At 39.5% G+C, this 21,935-nt stretch overlaps 1 protein-coding gene across 11 annotated transcripts; it reads left to right on the top strand.

Annotated features, from left to right (window-relative positions):
* The first annotated feature begins 1,617 nt into the window (after positions 1-1,617).
* LOC125544850 (uncharacterized) lies at positions 1,618-7,685 on the top strand. Of its 11 annotated transcripts, none has more exons than XM_087547577.1 (5): positions 1,639-1,954; positions 2,063-2,161; positions 2,482-2,899; positions 3,284-3,372; positions 4,803-5,093. In XM_087547577.1, exons 1-3 carry the CDS (start codon positions 1,919-1,921, stop codon positions 2,818-2,820), a joined length of 474 nt encoding a protein of 157 aa, XP_087403703.1. In that variant the 5' UTR covers positions 1,639-1,918; the 3' UTR covers positions 2,821-2,899; positions 3,284-3,372; positions 4,803-5,093. The 11 variants fall into 11 exon arrangements, 4 of the variants coding, with proteins under 4 accessions (XP_087403703.1, XP_087403702.1, XP_087403701.1 ...); XM_087547576.1 differs by having other exon boundaries at positions 4,771-5,093; XM_087547575.1 differs by having other exon boundaries at positions 4,130-5,093.
* The last annotated feature ends 14,250 nt before the right edge of the window (positions 7,686-21,935 follow it).

The raw sequence follows: 21,935 nt of genomic DNA, 5'->3' as shown, positions 1-21,935 counted from the left end.
AGCTATTTTTCTGATAGATCTAGATCACCATGACGTCTCCAAGCACCTCCAAGGACAAGTTCTTCGAGAAGGTCATCATCCCCTACCTCGCAGAAGTGCTGCAACATCCTCAAACCATTGAGATGCGTGAGGGGTTGCTGGACATCCACGATGTTGAGGGACCAAGGAGGACCAGAAGCGTGGATGCAAGACTCGTAGCGGTGGAGCAACAAGTTTTCAAGTGCCAGGAGACGGTGGAACATGGACTCGACGCCAACCACATAATGATCACGGAGTTCACCAACAACACCAAGCTGGATGCCAGGAACATCGGGGAGACCATCTTCAAGCTTTACGAGAAAATCAAGCATCTCCAAGCCCAGATCTATGACCTGCAAAACCAAAATTGTGAGTATGAATCTTTCCCTAATAATAAAGAATGGGTTGAGTTTGTCGGGTTCACCGTCGCGGTAAATTTGTAGAAAGGTCCCTGCGTTTATCGGTATTCAACCCGCAGTTCAAATCGAATCGGTACGAACGGGAGAAAAATGTAAGCCACGCCATGCCTCCGGGCGCTCCGCCCTACTCCACCACCTCCTGCGACGCCCCGCGCGACGCCGGCCGCCTAAGGGTGTGTTTGGTTTCTGTCACGAAGTGGAACGACACGGGTCGGTTCCATCCCTGGGGCTCGTTCCCTTGTTTAGATTGTCCAAGGACCAGAACGCACCGATTCCTGGGAACGGCATATTCTCTCTTTATGCGGAACCGAGTCGTCTCTCCAAATCGAGCGGATGATGCGGAACGGCTCCCTGAGCGCCCCGCTTATCTCTCTCTCTCGTGTCTCTCTCACATCCGACAGGCACAGGGAGGCGGCCGGAAGGAGGCGAGCGACGGTGGATCGGTACCAAGCCGTGCTCCCAGCCTCGCCGCCGGCACACTTGCCGCTAACGCTGGCGGCGACGACCGGATCGTGGCCATCCCCTTCCCTTCCCGTTAGATCCGTCAAGTTCCAGCGACGGCGACGGCCATCTCCGGTAGCCATGTGGATCCTCTCTCTCCCGCTCATCTACCACCACAGTCACACTCACGGCGCTGCTGCTTTCCTTGCCGGCGGCAGCCCCGCATGTCTCGTGCGTGCGTGCTGCTCCTGGCATGGCCCTTGCGTGCGTCGTGCAATTACTGCTCATGGCCTGCAACTGCAACTATTGTTGTTGTGTGTCGTGCTGCTCCTGCTGTCTTCCCACTGAATTTGATGTTTTATGTGCAGATGACAGAAAATTGATGAAGTTCTACTGCTAATTGTTGCTAACGTCTGACAGGCAAATATGTATCACTTGTTTTGGGCATATACCATCATTTGCAATTGAAAGAATTGCTGTGTTGATGATTTCCTTTTACCTCTATATATGTGTTTTGTTTGTGTTTGATGTCAAAGTTATATTGTACATAATCACAAGAAAACAACAGGAGATATGAAGAAATCCATTTCGTTCTGATCTCTAAAACCAAACACCGAAATATAACCGTTCCATTCATTTGAATTGTCTCTATCAAACACAAGAATGGAACCAACCTATTCTAATGGAATGGAACCATGACATTTCATTCCACTTCGTTCCCAAACCAAACACACCCTAAACAACTCCCTCACGCCCCCACCTTCTTCCTCCCCGGCTCATACCCCCACCCCACCCCTCAATCCCCACCAACCACCGCCCTCTCCACCATCGTCGAGCACCTCCATCGGCCACCCACCCACTGGCGCCAACCCTGACGACCCAGGCGCACCCGAGACCCGGCGCCCCCATCCATCTACCTCCTCACTGCGTCGCGCCGCCGCGCCACCAAAGCGCTACCCGGCGATGGATCCAAGCCGGAAACCGCCCCAGCGTGCCTCCTGGCGGCGGATCCGGGCCGGCAACTATTCCCCTCCTCCCCCATGACTGGTTTCCTCTCCTTTGTGTCAAGATCGACGGTGAGCTCACCGGCGCCTGCTCTCTGCCGACCTCCCCTTCCTCATCTCCCTGCGAGGTTCCCAGCCACCCCGCCTCAGATGCGTGCGTTGTTGTTGTTTATTATGTAGGTGTTCAGTGTAGAAGCCGGACGACGTGATGCTGCTGTTACCGATCTGCTGCAGCATCTCTTGTTCGACTCCGAGATCACTGGCGATGAACACAATCAGGTGAGTACAGAGCTTACTGAAAAAGGGGAAATCAGGCCACGCCCGAGATGTGAGCCCTGCCATCCCAAAGTTCCTTGCTTGCCACCCTACATCGTCCCCATGATCTTTTCAGTTCATGCCATCCCACGATCCGGTCAATGCAACGGGCTACACTAACAATCTAAGGTCAAGTCGCAGCTTGGATTATTTCACTAACTAAAGAAAATCCTAACTGACGAAACTGAACATTTGACAGCTACATTTACGCCTGACGAAACTGATTTTTTTTGAAACTTTGACAACAGCTACTAACTCACAGTCTGACACTGTGGTCATCGTAGATGAGGACGTGCATGCGTGTGGCGTGTGCGCTGCTGCTCGCCAACGCTGTCGTGTGTGTGCATCGTGCCGACTATGTGTCGGGTCATCCACAGGGCTTCGTTCTCGGTATCGACGGTGATCACGAGTGCGAGGTCGAAGTTTGTGAGCTTAGGGTGGAAGCATGTGTCGAGCAGGATGTTCCTGCTCTTGGAATACTTGTGCACGTAGTTGAGTCCGCCTGCCACGTCCAACGCGACCTAGACAAGCTGGCTCCATCCGAGCACCTCGTCGTTGTGGAGCCACTTGCTAAGCGTGCTGTTCTCGGCGAACTCAAACATCATGTACGTCAATACATGTAGCCGCCGTGCATGCAGTGATGGAGAGGCCCCGGACAGGCGGATGAGGCTCAAGTCGTTAGCTCCTGTTCGCGATCGTCGGGTACGGTTGATTCATCGAGGCCACGGTTGATTCATTCATCCTTAGTACAGTTTATTTCTGTTTCATGTGTTTTCTGTGTAGAAGTTGGGTCTCGATGACCTATAAGCAAGAACAACCTTCTCCAACTGATAGTGTTATTGTCCTAAACAATTTGCTATTTAGGTATTTGGATGGGGGATAAAGAACGACATTCATCATTAGTACTTGAACATACTTGCCTGGTTGGGACTGAACAGGATCTGTTGTAGTGCATCTTACTTGACTGCTCATTGTACAATTTAAATAAAATCAAGGTCTTCTCCATATGCAAGGGAATGTTTTCTTACTGCAATGGTAAGCTATTCTAAATCCATCTCATAATGTGGCTGCTCATGTTTGGTGTAGTTGTAGCGCATGGCATGGCGTTGGTGGGGAGATGCAAAGGGAAGATGATAAGGGAAGATGATAGGGGATTACTCGATAAGTATGCGGAGGTGTTGTAAAGTTTCCTCCTTTATGTATAGTTATTTCATTATCCATCTAAATATCATCCCATGTATATGTATGAAACTCATTTTGTGCTGCTAAATTTGTTGTATAGATTTAGTATTATTTGGTGTTAAACTTATAATGATCAAAACAATGCTAAACTTACATGTCGATTCATCATTTGTATACTTTTGGTTTTAGCGGATTGATATGAGAGGTTTAGCACTACTCTTACTTATAGATCCAAATGTATTATGGTCACCAAGGACGAAATTAGGCCTAGGGCAGCTAGGGCTATAGCCCTAGGCATGGCCGAACCAACATCTATAGCCCAGTAGTATACTTTTTAGAATTTTTGACTTATAGGAGGCCCAGCCCCAGGCGTGTAGGCCCCAAGCTCTTGCCCATAAGTTTCTCCACGACTCCACCACTCACGTACTAGATTTCTACCTCATTATGGTTGGAAACCCGGCCCCATTGCTACAGAAAAGAAAACAATCTTTTCAGAATAGTTCGTCATCTCACGAGATTGCAGAAACCCTCGCGACATCGACGCATCTTGCCTTCTGCGGTTGAGAGGACCTGGGCTGGGCTAAAAATTTTGTATAGATTTAATATTATTTGGTGTTAAACTTATAATGATCGAAACAATGCTAAACTTACATGTTGATTCATCATTTGTATACTTTTGGTTTCAGCGGGTAGATATGAGAGGTTTAGCACTACTCTTACTTATAGATCAAAATGTATTATGATCACCAGGTTAAATCTACCACATGGGTCGTCAGCTTTGTTACCGTAACAATGCACCAACCTAACACGCGAGGAAAACAATTTCACAAGATTCTCATGTTAAGTAACTATTCAAAGAGGTACATGACAATGTTGATGTGCGGGAAAGATAAATTCACTCACTAACATCTTTGATGCTATGGCTTACATGTTGACAGTTGAGACCTTCTGAGTTTACTCATTTATTGTGTGATGTGTTAACTTGCTTTTGTAATTTGTATATGCCAACATATGTCATGTTGTTTTATGGTTAGTAGTATTTCAACATGATTCTCCTCTTCATCACGCATTAAAACAAGACTACAGTAAGGTGCTATAGAGCTAGGAGATCTTGGTGTATACTACAATATATTAATACGGAGGGATTCCTGTGTCACCTGATTTGATAAGATATATAGTATAGTGCGGAACTTTTTTCTGATTGCTAATTGCCTTTATGTGAAGATCTTTGTATGGATTAGTTGATATGGTCAGTGGTCAAACTGTTTGAGTTGCAAAATTGTTTGAAATTTCAAATTTGTGGGTTGTATATATACGATATGTGTGTCATGCATAGCTGTCTTCTTAGTTTTGTCTGTTAGCATTAATTAATATCTACTTCTTTTTTGCAGACTTTTTTTTAACTATATTTGATATACTTCAGATGGTGAGCATAATAATGGAGATGGTGTCGGATGTGGGGTTCTGGCAAACCCTTAAGATTCGAACACTGGGGTGCGCGTGAAGCCTATTCCTCCCACCGATCTACGCCCTAGCTTGCTAAGATCTCGCGGACGAACTCGCAACACAGAAATACACAAAATTTATATTGGTTCGGGCCACCGTTGTGGTGTAATACCCTGCTCCAGTGTGGTGGCGGTGGATTGCCTCTAGGGCAGATGATGAACAATACAATGGGAAGAGCAGTCTCCTGAGGTTGAGGTGTTCTTGTGCTTGGCTAACTTGTGTGGTTCTGGATGGTCTCAAATGGTCCTCTGCCTATGGTGGTGGCTAGTCCTATTTATAGAGGCTCTGATCCTCTTCCCAAATATTGAGCGGGAAGGGAGCCAACAACGGCGGGCAAATTTGAAGGGAGTAGCTAGTACAAGCTATCCTGACAAAGGCGGTCTCTGCCTGTGAAAGGCTCTGGTGGTGATGCTGTCTTGGGCTCCACAATGACCTTTGTCTTGCCGTCCTTCTAATCTTGGTCTTCTTGCACCGATATGGCAACCTTTGCCTGATGCCTCGGTACTCCTCGTCTGTGCTGACCTCCTTTGTACCAAAGAGGAAGCAAGGACGCTGCGCACGCTGGCGCCCGTCTGGTGTCGATCGTCATGGCTCACGTCACGAGAGCCTCGTGAGGTTTGCCTCACCTTGATATCTCCGCTCCTCGTGAGCCTACCCGACTAGGCCACTCCAGAAGAGGTCTTGTGTCGTCCGCCTCGCGAGGCTTGGCCCCTCGCGAGGGTCTTGGATGCCTTGTTGATGAAGATGGTCCGTACGGCTTGCTGGCTTAGCCACGCAACGGGCCGCAGGCAGGCAAGTCTAGGGACCCCCGTTCCCAGAACACCGGCAGATGGTGCATATGAGGATTTTTATCTGCCGTTACAACACAATTTATATTCTGGGTTGCGCCAGTTGCTTTCGGTTGGCGACGACTGCAATGTAGTTATCACCATGCTCCTTATGTTACTGGAAACATCATGCTTGATTATTTCTCCTTGTGTTACTGGTCAGTATCACTGTTGATTATTTCTCCTTCTGTTCTATTATCCAATAGATGTTCTCTTAGTACATGTATATTTGGGTGACAAAGGAGCAAGCCATCCCTGATTAAACCCCAAATTGCCGAGATACGATGTTTTCTATCTGAATGTTGTTTCATAGAATTAATCATTGGATTACTTTGAGAGATGAAACCGAAATAAGTTTATGCAATGAACTAGAAATAATACTATTGCATGTTAATTTTGTTCTTAAATTTCATAGTAGAGATTTTGCCGCCGATGATCCACTGCACGCGGACGCCACATCCTTTCTTCCTCAGGTATTGTGCGACATTTCAAAGCAAGCCCGTTGCGATCAGGGTGCTAGAGGCTCTTAGGGTCGCAGCCTGCATTCCTGCTGGAGGTAAGTTTTGTAGCCTCCCGTTGCAACGCACGGGCATTTGTGCTAGTATAGATTCAAGAGGATGAGTTTGGCTGCAGATTCGAGGATCCCGGAGACTCGATCATCCTTCTATGATGGTGAGCCTATGCCTTGGAAGATGGACGACAAGCCTACATCATCAACAAATCCATCATCACCACCTCCGAGGCAGCGGACATAAGTACATGGGTATGGGTACTCCCCTTGGCAACTGCCAAGCTTGGGGAAGTGCCTCGGTATCGTGTCACCATCCCACTTTTATCTTTACCGTTTTTCTTAGTTCGATCCTTTTGGTAATATCTTGATCTAGTAGAATAAAGTTTTAGTATGATCTAGTTTTGAGTTTAGCTTTATAATCCTTTTATGTAATCGAGTCTGTGAGCTATATATAACAAAGATTAGTGTTGAGTTAAGGGCTTGATTATCTTGCTATGATCTTGAGGGAATAAAAGATGAGAAAGAATAAAAGGAATTAAAGAGATCATATGGATCTTATGGAGAGTAATGACTTCACATATAAAGAGTATGATGAATAAAAGTTGTTGAGAGTTGACAAACATAGTTTTAGTCATCGTTGCAATTAATAGGAAGTAATAAAGAAAGAGAGGTTATCACATATAAATATACTATATTGGACATCTTTCGTGATTGTGAGCACTCATTAAAATATGACATGCTAAAAAGTTGATGTTGGATAAGGAAGACAACATAATGGGTTATGTTTTCTTCCATCGGAAATAAATTATACTGTCATGGATCATCCAACATGTTGAGTTTGCCTTTCCCTCTCATGCTAGCCAAATTCTTTGCACCAAGTAGAGATACTACTTGTGCTTCCAAATATCCTTAAACCCAGTTTTGTCGTGAGAGTCCACTATCTACCTATGGATTGAGTAAAATCCTTCAAGTAAGTTGCCATTGTTGCAAGCAATAAAAATTGCTCTCTAAATATGTATGATTTATTAGTGTGGAGAAAATAAGCTTTATATGATCTTGTGATGTGGAAGAAATAAAAGCGAAGGACTGCATAATAAATGTCCATATCACAAGTGACAATATAAAGTGACGTTTTTTTCAATAAGGTTTCGAACATCCAACCATAAAAGCACATGACAACCTCTGCTTCCCTCTGCGAAGGGCCTATCTTTTATTCTTGTCTTATACTTCATACAAGAGTCATGATGATCTCCACCTTTCCTTTTTACATTTTATCCTTTGGCAATCACTGTGTGTTGAAAAGATCCTGATATATATAGCTAATTGGATGTAAGCTTTCATGAACTATTATTGTTGACATTACCCTTGAGGTAAAAGGTTGGGAGGCAAAATTATAAGCCCCTATCTTTCTCTGTGTCCGATTAAAACTTCATACCCGTAAATATTGCATGAGTGTTAGCAACTGTGAAAGACTAAATGATAGTTGAGTATGTGGACTTGCTGAAAAACTCTTATATTGACTCTTTCTGATGTTATGATAAATTGCAATTGCTTCAATGACTGAGATTATAGTTTGTTAGTTTTCAATGAAGTTTCTGATTCATACTTGAAATTGTCAATGAATTGTTACTTTAGCAAGCACTTATTCTGATCACGATCAGCCCTATAAGGGCCCGCGGAGCCCCTCCCGAACTCCCGAACCCGTGGAGAAAAAAAAGAAAAAGAAAACCCGCCCATGCCTCCTCTGCTCGATTCCTCTTGCGCCTCCCCTTCCCCTGCCCCGGGAACCAGCCGCCACCGGTCCCAAATCCGGTCGCCGCGCCGCTCCCTCCCTGAGATCCGGCAGTTGTGCCACCACCGTCCCCGGATCCGTTCGCTGCGCCACCCCCGTCCCCGAATCCAACAACCGTGCCACCTCCGCCCCGGGATCCAATCCCATCACCTCCTGCCGCCACCACGCAACGGCCGTGCCGCCTGCCTCTGGTGCGCCGCCGTGCCTCCCCTGGCCTCGCCTAGCTCCTCCTCCCGGCGATGACCTCCTACCATGTGCGCTCCCTGCTTCGCCCCGGCCACGAGCGCCTCCCTGATTTCTCTATCCACAATCGTGCCACCCGCCACCACCGACGACACGCCTGGCAGTGCACCGTCGTGGCCAACCACCAGCCTCCTCTCGACCCCCAACTGCTTCGCCCATTGCCATGTTGAACTTCTCGTGGAGGCCACTTTGAACTTCTCCCTCGACTGAAGCACCATGTGAGACACTGTTGAGCTCTCTCGTTCTTCCTACAAAACAAGGCCAGGTTCAGTTTTGGTGGCTTGATGCTGCATGCGCTCTGTACTACTTGAACTGCTTGCCGCATCTATGACCCCTTCTCGTCCTATAGTCCTCAATCAATGGACACAACATGGCTATAATGTTCCTGCCATTCAAATTACTCTAAATTTTTATGGTCAACACTTAATTTTTGCACTTCCAGGTGGCATTCAAAAGATCAGCTCGGCGCCATGCGGGACGCTGCAGAGTTGTCGTGGTGACCATGCTGAAGTGAGGTCAAGGCACTGGAGTCCGGCGGCACTGCTGCATGCTGCATGTTCTTTCTTGCTGAGGTCGAGCAGCTGGAGTGCGGTTGTGTACATGCTCGTCACCCTCCTAGAGTCCAGCTATGCTGTTGGCTTTCTCTTGTTGCTGTTTGTCTAACCGTGAGAGAGAGAGCATGTATTTTCTCTTCCTATATACTTACTACTTCGAATAAATGGATCCCGTCAGTAGGTTGGTGTTGTACTAATAATGCAACATAATTAACAGTCTGGCGACACTGCTGCATTTTCCTGTGCACTATAGCCAAATCCGTTCTGAAGGCCAATCTACTGATGTTTGGTTTTGATTTTATTTTACAAACGAAGTTGCTAGCAGCTGTAGATCTTGGGATTTGGGCACACAAGGAAGAAGACGAAAAGAAAAATGGTGAGTTGGAGATTGCATGTTCGTTGCTCAGAAGGATAAGATCCTTTTTGGTTTTAGCTAGAGAACTCCTAGTGGGGTAAAATAACACATAAGTTCAAAAAATATAAGAAACCTAGGATTTGCAAGTTCAAGAAAAAAACGTCATATTGGGCATTTTTAAAGACATAGAAGTTCAAAATTGTTTATTCTAAAACCAAGAGGATCAATTATCTCACCACGGTTTTCAGCTCCCTCCTTCAAATTCAACACATAGAAAATGTGGAAGTTCAAATTAAAACAAGCGAGCATTTCTTATAGCCAAAAAAATGCATCAAAAAGTTAATTCCCATGGTCTAAGAAAACAAGTGAGTATTTCTTCTAGCTCAAAAATACGTTGATATTTCAGAACAAATTTGGTTACAGTTTCAAAGAAAAAAACATCATAAAAGTTAATTAAAACCATTCTAAATAACAAAGAAGTACAAAAAAATCATGTGCGTTCCTCTTCCTATGTGCATAAAAAAATTGGTGATTTTATTTTCCTTTTGTGTATAGAAAGAATTTCAAATATGTGACATCAAAAAGTTCAAAAATATGTAACATGATAGAAAGTTTCATGTACAAAATTCAAGTGGAGAAAAAATGTAAATTCCCATAGAAGTTCGTATATAAAAAAATGAAGTTCGCATAGAGTAAGAATGGTGAATTTCTCAAAAAGGATGCACTCAAAAGTACATGTTCTCTAATTCCCAAAGTTCAAATTTGGAAGCCCTAGAAGTTCAATTTGAAAATAATGGAGAAGGTCAAAAAAGCTAGAAGTTCAAATTTAAAAACCTAGAAAATTGTTTGCTTATTTAAAACCATATTTTTTCTAAGAAGTTCAAAGTAAAAAAAATGAGAAGTTCGAAGGTTAAAAAACTTAGATGTTTTCTTATTACTAAACAATAAAATGAAGAAGTTCAAATTTTAAAAAAGGAAAACTAAAAAAAGTTTTAAATGAATTTCCCCTTTTTTAAAAAACCAGAAGTTCAAAATAAAAATAGTGAAGTGGTCCGATGTTTATTAAAAAAACTAGGATTTTAAATTCTTTAAAAAAACTAAGACATCCACTATTATTAAAGAATCAACCATGAAGGTCAAAAATAAAAAAATAGTCAAATTTATGTTTATTTTAAAAAAACTTTACTCAAAAAATAAAAAAATGTGAAGTTCAAGTTAAATAACGCAGAAGTTCAATGTATATTAAAACCTAGGATTTAGAAGCTCAAAAAACAATGCCATTTTGGGCATTTTTCCCGATTCTAATAAAACTTTACAAAGTGTTGATGTTTATTAAAAAAATCTAGGATTTTCATAGATATCCATTTTTGTTAAATTATCAATGATGAATTTCAAATTGAGAAGGTAGTCAAATTTCAAGTTTTTTTAAAAAATCAAAAACAATTCTTTACTCAAAATATAAAAAATGTGAAGTTCAAGTTGAAATAACAAACAAGTTCGGAGTTTATAAAAAGCTAGGATTTACCTATTCAAAAAATAAAAAACACAATGCCATTGTTTGCACTTGTAAATACAACTCATAAACGAAAAAATGGTTGCTAGAAGTTCAAGTGCTCGGGTAGGAAAAAGTTCAAAAATTCTTGTGAGAGAGGTTCGTCGTGTATTTAGATGTCCAAAATAAATATACAAAATATTGTTTTTTGTGTTTTAAAATAATTCGCTCAAACCAGAGAGAAGTTCAAAGTGATAACAACCAGAAGTTCGCGTACAGCATGGTGTGTGTATCCTATGAAAAAAATACAATAAAGTGAAAAAGAGTGAAGTTCAAACAGACATGCCTCAGAAGTTCAACTACTTCACGCAGTGCAAAAAACAGCACATCAAAAACAGAGTGAAGTTCAAACAGACATGCCCGAGAAGTTCAACTACATCACGCAGTGCATTTCCATTCGCGATGAAGGCAGAAATCATTTTCTAATTACTTTAAAACATCAAGAATATCATTTGTGTAAATTCAAGTCCTCGGTCGAAGAAAGTTAAAAAAAATATTGTGTGAGAGGTTTGTACAAAAAGAATATCATTTGTGTAACACTACCGAATGGACGAGAAAATTAGAAACAAAAATACGTCACAGAAGTTCAAGTGAAAACAACAGGAAGTTCAACTACTACGCTGAATGAATTTTAGATGAAAAACTTTTAAAATCGTCGCGAGTATGAAAAGATGATCAACACGGGAAACTTGCGTGCTCACAGCAGCTTTCCATCGGTATATCACCTGCTCAATTCCGGTGAATGGATGGAGAGTTACGAGCAGTGGATAGAGACCTACGAGCAAAAAAATCACGTGAAAACAGAGTGAAGTTCAGGTACACGCACCGAGAAGTTCAGGTTCTTCACGCGGTGCATTTTCGAAGAATCTATTTCACGATAAAGGCAGAACGCATGATCCCGCCGTTTTCGAAATTACTTGAAAACGGCTAGGAATCAGAGAAAACCATCAACATGAAAAAGTTTCGCATTTTTTGTAGCTTTTCAGCGGTATATTATTTGCCCCATTCCGATAAAGTTTGTAGAAATTACGGCGAAAATATTTTTCGCCATTTTCAAAGCTAAGTTAAAACCGTAAAGAATTGGGAGAAACAATACATACCAAAAAGTTTCGCATTTGTTCAAGCTTTCCAACGCCATATCATTTGCTGCATTCGGACGCACGGTTAAAAAATTAGCTCAAAAATACGAACTCGGTAGGACTTGGACCATTTTCTAAATTACTCTTAAACCAATCAAAATTAGAAAACAAATTCAAAATGAAAAAGTAGCGCATTTTCATAAGATTTCCAGCACCGTATCATATGCCTCCATTGGATTAGCCATTTAGAAATGACATCGAAAAAACAAACTCAACTGTTTGATTTACGAAATTTTACGTTTTTTCAAATTACTCTTTAACCATAGGGAATTACAGAAAACTTTCAACGTGTGTAAGGAGCAGTTTTGCAGCAGCTTTCCAACTCCATATTATATGTCTCATTCCGATAAATGGTTTAGAAATGCGATCGAAAATACGATTCACATTTTTTGTGCGAAGAAAAAACGGTTTTCAAAACTGCTCTTAAACCGCTTATATTTTGCCAAAAATTTAAGTTGGGTCATGATATTGGTGTCCATAGCTTTCCAACGGTATATCGCAATATATATATTATTCTCATCCCGTTGGAAAGCTATGGACACCAGTATCATGACCCAACTTAAATTTTTGGCAAAATGCAAGCGGTTTAAGAGCAGTTTTGAAAACCGTTTTTTCTTAACACAAAAAACATGAATCATATTTTCGACCGCATTTCTAAACCGTTTATCGGAATGAGGCATATAATATGGCGTTGAAAAGCTGCCGCAAAACCGCTCCTTTCACATGTTGAAAGTTTTCTCTAATTCCCTATGGTTAAAAAGTAACTTGAAAAAACGTAAAATTTCGCAAACTGAACACCCAAGTTCGTATTTTCAATGCCATTTCTAAACGGCTAATCCAATTGAGGCAAATAATATGGCGTTGGAAATCTTATGAAAATGCGCTAATTTTTTATGTTAAAAGTTTTTTCTAATTTTGAACGGTTTAAAAGTAATTTAGAAAACGGTACAAGTCCTACCGAGTTCGTATTTTCGAGCTCATTTTTTAACCGTGCGTCCGAATGCAGCAAATGTTATGGCGTTGGAAAGCTTGAACAAATGTGAAACTTTTTTGTATGTATTTTTTCTCCCTATTCCTTACGGTTTTAAGTCAGTTTTGAAAATGGATAAAAACGTATTTTCCCCGTAATATCTATAAACTTTATCAGAATGAGGCAAATAATATACCGCTGAAAAGCTACGGAAAATGCGAAACTTTTTCATGTTGATGGTTTTCTCTGATTCCTAGCCGTTTTGATGTAATTTCAAAAACGGCGAGATCATTTGTTCTGCCTTTATCGCGAAACAGATTCTTCGAAAATGCACCGCGTGAAGAATCTGAACTTCTCGTCGCGTGTACCTGAACTTCACTCTGCTTTCACGTGCTTTTTTTGCTCGTAGATCTCAATCCACTACTTGTAGCTCTCCATCCACTCATCGAAATTGAGCAAGTGATATACCGGTGGAAAGCTGATGTAAACATGCAACTTTCCCGTTTTGATCATTTTTTCATACTTGCGACGATTTTAAAAGTTTTTCATCTCAAATTCATTCACTATAGTAGTCAAACTTCCTGCTGTTTTCACATTGAACTTCTGTGGCATATTTTCGTTTGTAATTTTGTTATCCATTTCGTCAGTGTTACACAAATGATATTCTTGTTGTACAAATCTCTCTCACAATATTTTTTTAACTTTCTCCGACCGAGGACTTTAACTTACACAAATAATTTTCCTGCCGTTTTGAAATAAATTAGAAAATGACGAGATCATGATTTCTGCCTTCATCGCGAATGGAAATGCACTGTGTGAAGTAGTTGAACTTCTCGGGCATGTTTGTTTCAACTTCACTCTGTTTTTTACGTGCTGTTTTTTGCACTGCGTGAAGTAGTTGAACTTCTGGGGCAAGTCTGTCTGAACTTCACTCTATTTCACTTTATTGTATTTTTCTTATATGAAATATGCACCATGTAGTACGTGAACTGCCAACTGTTATCACTTTGAACTTCTCTCTAGTTTGAGATAATTATTCTAAAACACAAAAAACAACATTTTTTATGTATTTTGGACATCTAAATACATGGAGAACCTCTCTCACAAGATTTTTTTAACTTTTCCTCGCCGAGTACTTGAACTTCTAGCAACCATTTTTTTTCGTTTATGAGTTGTTTTTAAAAGTGCAAAAAATGGTGTTGTGTTTTTTATTTTTCTGAACAGGTAATCCTATGTTTTAATAAACTCTGAACTTCTCTGTTATTTCAATTTGAACTTCACCTTTTTATATTTTGAGTAAAGAATTGTTTTCGAATTTTAAATAAATATCAAATTTGACTGCCCTCTCAAGTTGAACTTCATCATTGATAATTCAACAAAAACAGATATATGTGAAAATCATAGATTTTTTAATAAACATCAGCACTTTGTAAACTTTTTTAGTTGTTCCTTTTATTTTAGTTTGACGTTCTTCATTTTATTCTTTAGTAACGAGAAAAAAATTTGAACTTTTTATATACGTTGAACTTCTCTATTTTTTAAATTTGAACTTCGTAGTCTTATTATTAGAAAAAAATATGTTTTCAAATAACCATCAAGCAATTTTTTTAAATTGAACTTTCATACTTCTTTTTTTTACTAAAAATGAAAATATTTTGATTTTTCCGTGTACATCGAACTACTCTATTTTTTATTTTGAACTTCTCAATTTTTATTTGTTTAGCACCAAGGAAAATATGAGTTTTTAAATTCGCACTTCTTAGGTTCCTTAAACTGAACTTCTCGGGTTTTTTTGAAACGATGAAAATCAAATGATCATTTTTTCTAAAATGAACTTATAGGATTATATATTTTTTTAAAGCGAAATTTTCGTTTTTTAACTTTAGACTACACTGTTATTTTAATTTGAACATCTATATTTTTTTGAATGGTGGAAATCATTCTTTGCTCAAAATCCTTTTCTACAGACATTGAAATTCATGAAGTTTTGAATCAACAAACAAACAAAGTGGAACCCCGTGCAAAATCTTTTGTAATATGTATAGGAAGTTTTGAATCTGCCTTGGCATGATTTATTTTGTGATAGAAAAACATAGATAGCTTGGTTGCCCAAGTGTGTGTTGTAAATTACGTTCTCGATTAAAAATAACATGTTTTCTTCCGCTCATCTATTTTAATTTTAACTTCTTGATGTTTAGTGAGAAGTTATGCATTGTGAAATGTTGCACTTTTTAGTGAACTTTACTTTTGTTTTATTTTCTATCTTTTCAGTGCAAATTGAACTGCACAAGTTTCTCATGGTGAACTTCTGTCTTTTATAAACACAACGAATTTCTACACACAACGTTTCTATAATACCCAGAAGTTGCCCAAAGTCAGTTTTTTATTGCTCAGACAACAACTCACACCCACACTATTTTTTTGGACTTCTGTTATCAATAGAAAAAAATATCATGGCACTGTAAATAACGCATCCACTGTCCTCCGCGCAACATCATCCACCAGCACCTCTACATAGTTTTTGTTCTAATTTCTCACCCGTTCATCGAAGTTGCACAAATGATATACCATGCCGATTATCTCTCTCACAAGAAGTTTTGGACTTTCCCGTGCCAAGCACTTCAACTTCTAGTAACTAATTTTTTATACTTTAACTTTTTATTGTATTTTCCCTTATGAAAATACACACCATGCAATACGTGAATTTCTGAAAGTTATGAATTTGAACTTCTCTTTGTTTCGTTTTAGTAACAAAAAAATCTGATTTTTTTATAGACATTAAACCGATATAACCTTTATATTTGAACATTTTTGTGTTTTTTTAGAAATATGAAAATTGAAGATTTGCTAGAAATAATGAAACTTATTCGTTATTTCGAATAGATCTTATTGGTCTTATTCTGAGTCTTTAAATGAATAGCAAACTGCTCTGCTTTTTAAAAACCGAGTGTTTAAATAAACCCGAGTTCTTTTATAAATATCGAACTTCTCTATTTTTGTATTTTGGACTTCTTGGTTTATCTCTTTTAGTAACGGAAAAATTCTAGTCTTGTAATAAATATTTAACTGGTTCGTTATTTAAATTTGAACTTCTTGATTATTTTTATTTTGAAGTGGTGAAAATCTTTTTTTATGAATTTAGAACTTCTTTATTTTCAAAAAATCAAACTTCTTATTTTTGTATTTTGAACTTTCTATTATCATTATTTAATTACAAGGGAAATCTGAATTTTGTATAAACATTGAACTTCTCATTTTTAAATTTTGGACTTCTATGTTTTATTTCTCTTAGTAACGAAAACATTGCTATTCTTTAATAAACATCAAGCCGCTCCGTGTTTTAAATTTGACCTTCTAGATTTTCTAAAATAGAGAAGATCCCTTTTTATAAAAAAATGGAGATGCTTTATTTTACTTAATTTGACCTTTTGGGGTTTTGTAAAAAACATTCAACCTCTTTGTCTTTTAAATGTGAACTTCTAGGCTTTTTCTAGAAATGGGAGTGAGCGACCACAACAAAAATAAATTGTATATCTATACGGCTGCATTACATTTTTGTGTGAGATACAAGTTGTTGTTTTTGTAACATCAATTTGCTCATTTGTTTTAATTTGACCTTCTTCTTTTTTGTTTTAGAAATGGAGAAATCCAAAAAATGTGTGTACGAACATATTTTTTAATACAAACATGAACTTTTTATCATCGACCTCTCTGAGCTTCCGTTGTTACAAAGACTTTTTTCTGTACAAACATTTTTTTGACATAACATAAATTTTTCTTGGAGTGTACATACTTTAAAACATAGTATAAAAAACAAAATGAATAAGAACATACACTTAAAAAAACTGGTACCAACCCAATTAAAACGGGAAGTGAATTTTTTCCACCACACATTTCCTTATCGTCACTACCACACACATCTCTTACTCTCTCTCCATCTTATCTTGGTTCCTGGTGCGCACAAACCATAGCAGAGCTTTCACTTGCATTTTGGAAGAAGAAAATTTGAGCAAGGATATAGCTACGCTGTCCACATGCAGCGAGTCTGACTGCGAAAGAGGAACGCCAGCTGCTTGGGGAGCTCGCCCGCGAGTCTGTCAACCAAAGAGGCGTGCGACTTTGCGTAGCCGCGAGGAGCTTGTCCAGGCCCACATGCCCAGGTGATGGCCGGTGCAGGTAGTCAGCGGCGACGCGTTAGTGGCCTGGACCAGTGCGTGCGTGCAGCCACGCGGGAGGAAGAAGGTCACCAGCTTCATGGTGGTAAGTCCATCGCCATACATGAGTAACAAGGAGTACACACGAGGCCAGGGGCGATGGCGCGCGGCAAGCCGACGGCTGCCCGCGGAGTTTTATCAGGTGGCTAACTTCCGAAGTCCAGGGGTTGCGCCCGCAGGTGGATGGACGGCAGGAATCCGGGTGACGAGACCCCGTCCAGGAGGTGTGGGCTGCCGTCGGTGGTCGTCTTCCACGACGACAATGGCGGTTGGAGGTGATGGGGGCCGAGCCGGCGGCATGTGGAGCCGATGTGGACTAGCAGCGGTGGACCAACACCTCACCCTGCGCTGGCTGGATTGGGCGCCGCCACCGACGGACGGCGGCACGACCGGTTGTTTGGGGTGGCTTCTCCAGCGGCGCGGTGGGCAGTGGGACGGCGGCCGGGAGGGGAGTTAGTGGAGGTCACGTGGCGGTGCAGGGTGGGGGGATCTGGGGTGGGGCAGGAGGTTGGCGCCGATGGGATCGGGGGCGGATGGTTTTTTCTTTTTTTTCCGCTCCTGTTTCAGCGAGTTCGGGAACATCGACGTCGCCACCTATATAGGACGTATCGTGTTCCGAATAGTTATTCTGATCCTAGGATCAGAATAGTCAGAATAGTGCTATTCTCTCTGTATATATAAACACTATTCTAATCACAGGATCAGAATAATATTCTGATCACAACCTGACCCACCCCGCTAGTAATACGTTGAACTTCCCTGTGAATTAGGTTGAACTTCCGTCAACATTGCCCAAATGGGGCTTGCGATATACCGTTGGAAAGCTATGGACACCAATATCATGACTCAACTTAAATTTTTGGCAAAATATAAGCGGTTTAAAAACAGTTTTAAAGCCGTTTTTCTTCGCACAAAAAACGTGAATCGTATTTTCGATCGCATTTCTAAACCGTTTATCGGAATGAGGCGTATAATATGGCGTTGGAAAGCTGCTGCAAAACCGCTCCTTCCACATGTTGAAAGTTTTCTCTAGTTCCCTATGGTTAAAGAGTAATTTGAAAAAACGAAAAATTTCGTAAATCGAACAGCTGAGTTCGTTTTTTCGATGTCATTTCTAAACGGCTAATCCAATGGAGGCATATGATACAGCGTTGGAAAGCTTATGAAAATGCGCTACTTTTTCATCTTGAAAGTTTTTTCTAATTTTGAATGTTTAAGAGTAATTTAGAAATTGGTCCAACTCCTACCGAGTTCGTATTTTCGAGCTAATTTTTTAACCGTTCATCCGAATGCAACAAATTATATGGCATTGGAAAGCTTGAACAAATGCGAAACTTTTTGGTATGTATTGTTTCTCCCAATTCTTTACGGTTTTAAGTCAGTTCCGAAAATGGCGAAAAACGTATTTTTGCCGTAATTTCTACAAACTTTATCGGAATGGGGCAAATAATATACCGCTGAAAAGCTACGGAAAATGTGAAACTTTTTCATGTTGATGGTTTTATCTGATTCCTAACCATTTTCAAGTAATTTCGAAAACGGCGGGATCATGCGTTTTGCCTTTATCGCGAAACAGATTCTTCGAAAATGCACCGCGTGAAGAACCTGAACTTCTCGGCGCATGTACCCGAACTTCACTCTGTTTTTCAGGTGATTTTTTTTGCTCATAGGTCTCCATCCACTGCTCATAACTCTCCATCCACTCACCGGAATTGAGCAAGTGATATACCAGTGGAAAGCTGGTGTAAGCACATAACTTTTCCGTGTTGATCATTTTTTCATACTCGTGATAATTTTAAAAGTTTTTCATCTGAAATTCATCCAGCGTATTAGTTGAACTTCATGCTATTTTCACGTTGAACTTCTGTGACGTATTTTTCGTTTGTAATTTTCTCATCCATTCGTCAGTGTTTACACAAATGATATTCTTGTTGTACAAACCTCTCTCACAATAATTTTTTAAACTTTCTCCAACGGAGTACTTGAACTTATAACGACAACAAATTTAGCCATTGCATTTTTATTCTTTTTTAATATAAATGCACACCGTGTAGAACATGAACTTCTGGTTGTTTATCAACCTGAACTTCTCTCGGTTACGTGAAAATATATAAGTTTTTTATAAATTTTAATCTAAATTTCTTAATCCTTTTTTGTGAATTTTGAAGCGCTCCATTTTTAAAAGTTGAACTTCCTTGTTATTTTATTTTTTAACTTCTTGCTTCCGTTGTTTCATAATGAGGAAAATTTGAGTTTTATATAATCATCTAACTTCTCCATCTTTTTAATATGGACTTCCTGGTTTATTCCTTAATCTTTTTATGAAATTTTGAAGCGCTCTATTATTAAAATTTGAACTTCTTTGTTATTTAATTTTTGAACTTCTTGTTTCCATTCCTTAATAACGGGAAAACCTTGCCTTTTAATTCATTTTTCTCATATTAAACACACACCATATAGTACATGAACGTTTTCCATTTTTATAATTTGAATTTTTTATTTTCTTTTTGAAATCAAATTGCTCCCAAATAATAACTGAACTTCTTTGTGGATTGAGAGGATTATTTTAAAATGAAAAAAAAACAATTTATTTTTTGTGTTTTTGAACATGGAAATACAAGGTGAACGTCTCTCCTAAGAATTTTTGAACTTCCCCGGACAGAGCACTTGAACTTCTTTCAACAAACCTTTTAAGCTTTTACATTTATATACTTTTATTCTCACCTGAAATGCATTCCTTTGCAGTACTTGAACTTCTCATTATTTTTAATATGAACTTCTGTCACAAATTTGTGCATACGTCGAATTGCACGCAATCGAAGGTCAATCATCATTCTTTGCCATTTTAAAACATGTAATTGGAGGTCGGACGTCTCGCAATATAAATTCTGAACCGTGCACGGAGGTGCACGTGAACTTCTTGCAACAAATCTGAGTTTTTTATATACTTCAAACTTCTCTGTTATTTTTATTGCAACTCTTAGTCATATTCTCAGAAAGGAGATATGTTTTTAAATAAGCATCAAACATTTTTTTTGTAAATTGAACTTCATAGTTTCAATTTTTTTCTTAGAAACGGTAATAATTGGAGTTTCCCGTATGCATCGAACTACTCCACTATTTTAATTTGAACTTCGCCATTTTTATTCTTTAGTAACAAGGAAAAATCTGAGATTTTTTATAAATATCGAACTTCTCTATTTTCGTAATTTGGAGTTCTTGGTTTATTTCCTTGTAGTAACGAAAAAATCCTAATTTTTAATAAATATTGAACCGACCCGTTATTTAAATATGAACCTCTAGAGTTGTTTTGTAAAAAATGATGAAAATCCTTTTTTATGAATTTTGTACTGCTCTAATTTAAAAAATTGAAGTTCTTGTTTCCATTCCTTAATAATGAGGAAAATCGAAATTTTGTATAACTATCGAATTGCTCCATTTTTTTCGATTTGAACTTCTAGGGTTTTTAACGGATAAAAACCATTTTATACGAATTTTTGTTGAGATGCTTTGTTTTTTTGTGTTTGATCTTTTTGGGGTTTGTAATAAACATCGAACTGCTTCGATATTTAAATTTGAACTTCTAGGTTTTTAACAAATGAGGGACAATTTTTTATAAACTTTTGGAGCTGCTCTATTGTTTTGATTTGGCCTTCTTAGGTTTTTAAGAAACATTGAACTTCTCCATCATTTAAATTTAAACCTATAGTTTTTTCTAGAAAGGGGGAAAATACCTTTTTTGTATAATTTTTGAACCGGTATGCTTTTTTATTTGAACTTGTTGGTTTATTTCTAGTAAAGAGGAAAATCCTACTTTTATTATAAAAAATGAATTGCTCCACTATTTTAATTTGAACTTCTATTTTTTTAAACAAGTGTACATTTTTCGATTTTTTCCTTATATTTTTTTTACTGTTTCACTTTATGTGCATGATGTTTTAGAATAGAACCTTTTTCTAAAACCTTGGATTCACAAGGTTCACTAGTCAACTGATATTTTTTTCTTGTGTTCAACTCTTTTTTTGGATACTAAAGGTGTGTTGTTTTCTCAAAAGCGATTTTTTAGACTATTAGCAACAGAAACTATGAACTTCTGACCCGCGGAACGTATTTAGTACTTCCCACACAGGCGACACACACAACTCAAGTATATCTTTTTTTTATTTGTGAATTCCTGCAACTGGTACACACATTGAAACTTCACAAAGATAAGTCTGAACTTCCTCATTTTTACAAGGCACACCAGAACAGGAGCACACAAACACAACCCTGGGCAAATTGTTCTTGAGAATTTCCATCCATGGGACATGGTGCTTGAGAAGGACACTATATAGGCGAGGAGAAATTCAACTTCTCGTACACATGATCCATCTACAACTAACCCGTACAAAATTCATCAGTAGAAGAGTAACAAAGTCGATGTCCACCAATATGAGGATTCTGTTGGGGAACGTAGTAATTTCAAAAAATTTCCTACGCACACGCAAGATCATGGTGATGCATAGCAACGAGAGGGGAGAGTATGATCTACGTACCCTCGTAGACCGACAGCGGAAGCGTTATGACAACGCGGTTGATGTAGTCGTACGTCTTCACGGCCCGACCGATCAAGCACCGAAACTACGGCACCTCCGAGTTTTAGCACACGTTCAGCTCGATGACGATCCCCGGACTCTGATCCAGCAAAGTGTCGGGGAAGAGTTCCGTCAGCATGGCGGCGTGGTGACGATCTTGATGTTCTACCGTCGCAGGGCTTCGCCTAAGCACTGCTACAATATTATCGAGGAGTATGGTGGAAGGGGGCACTGCAGACGGCTAAGAAAACGATCACGAGGATCAACTTGTCTGTCTAGGGGTGCCCCCTGCCCCCGTATATAAAGGAGCAAGGGGGGA

The sequence above is a fragment of the Triticum urartu genome, chromosome 3A, assembly GCF_056163025.1.
Source record: "Triticum urartu cultivar PI428250 chromosome 3A, HENAU_Tu73, whole genome shotgun sequence".
Classification (NCBI taxonomy): Eukaryota; Viridiplantae; Streptophyta; class Magnoliopsida; order Poales; family Poaceae; genus Triticum; species Triticum urartu.
The sequence above is the reverse complement of the archived record's forward strand: the minus strand, read 5'-3'. Positions and strand labels throughout refer to the sequence as shown.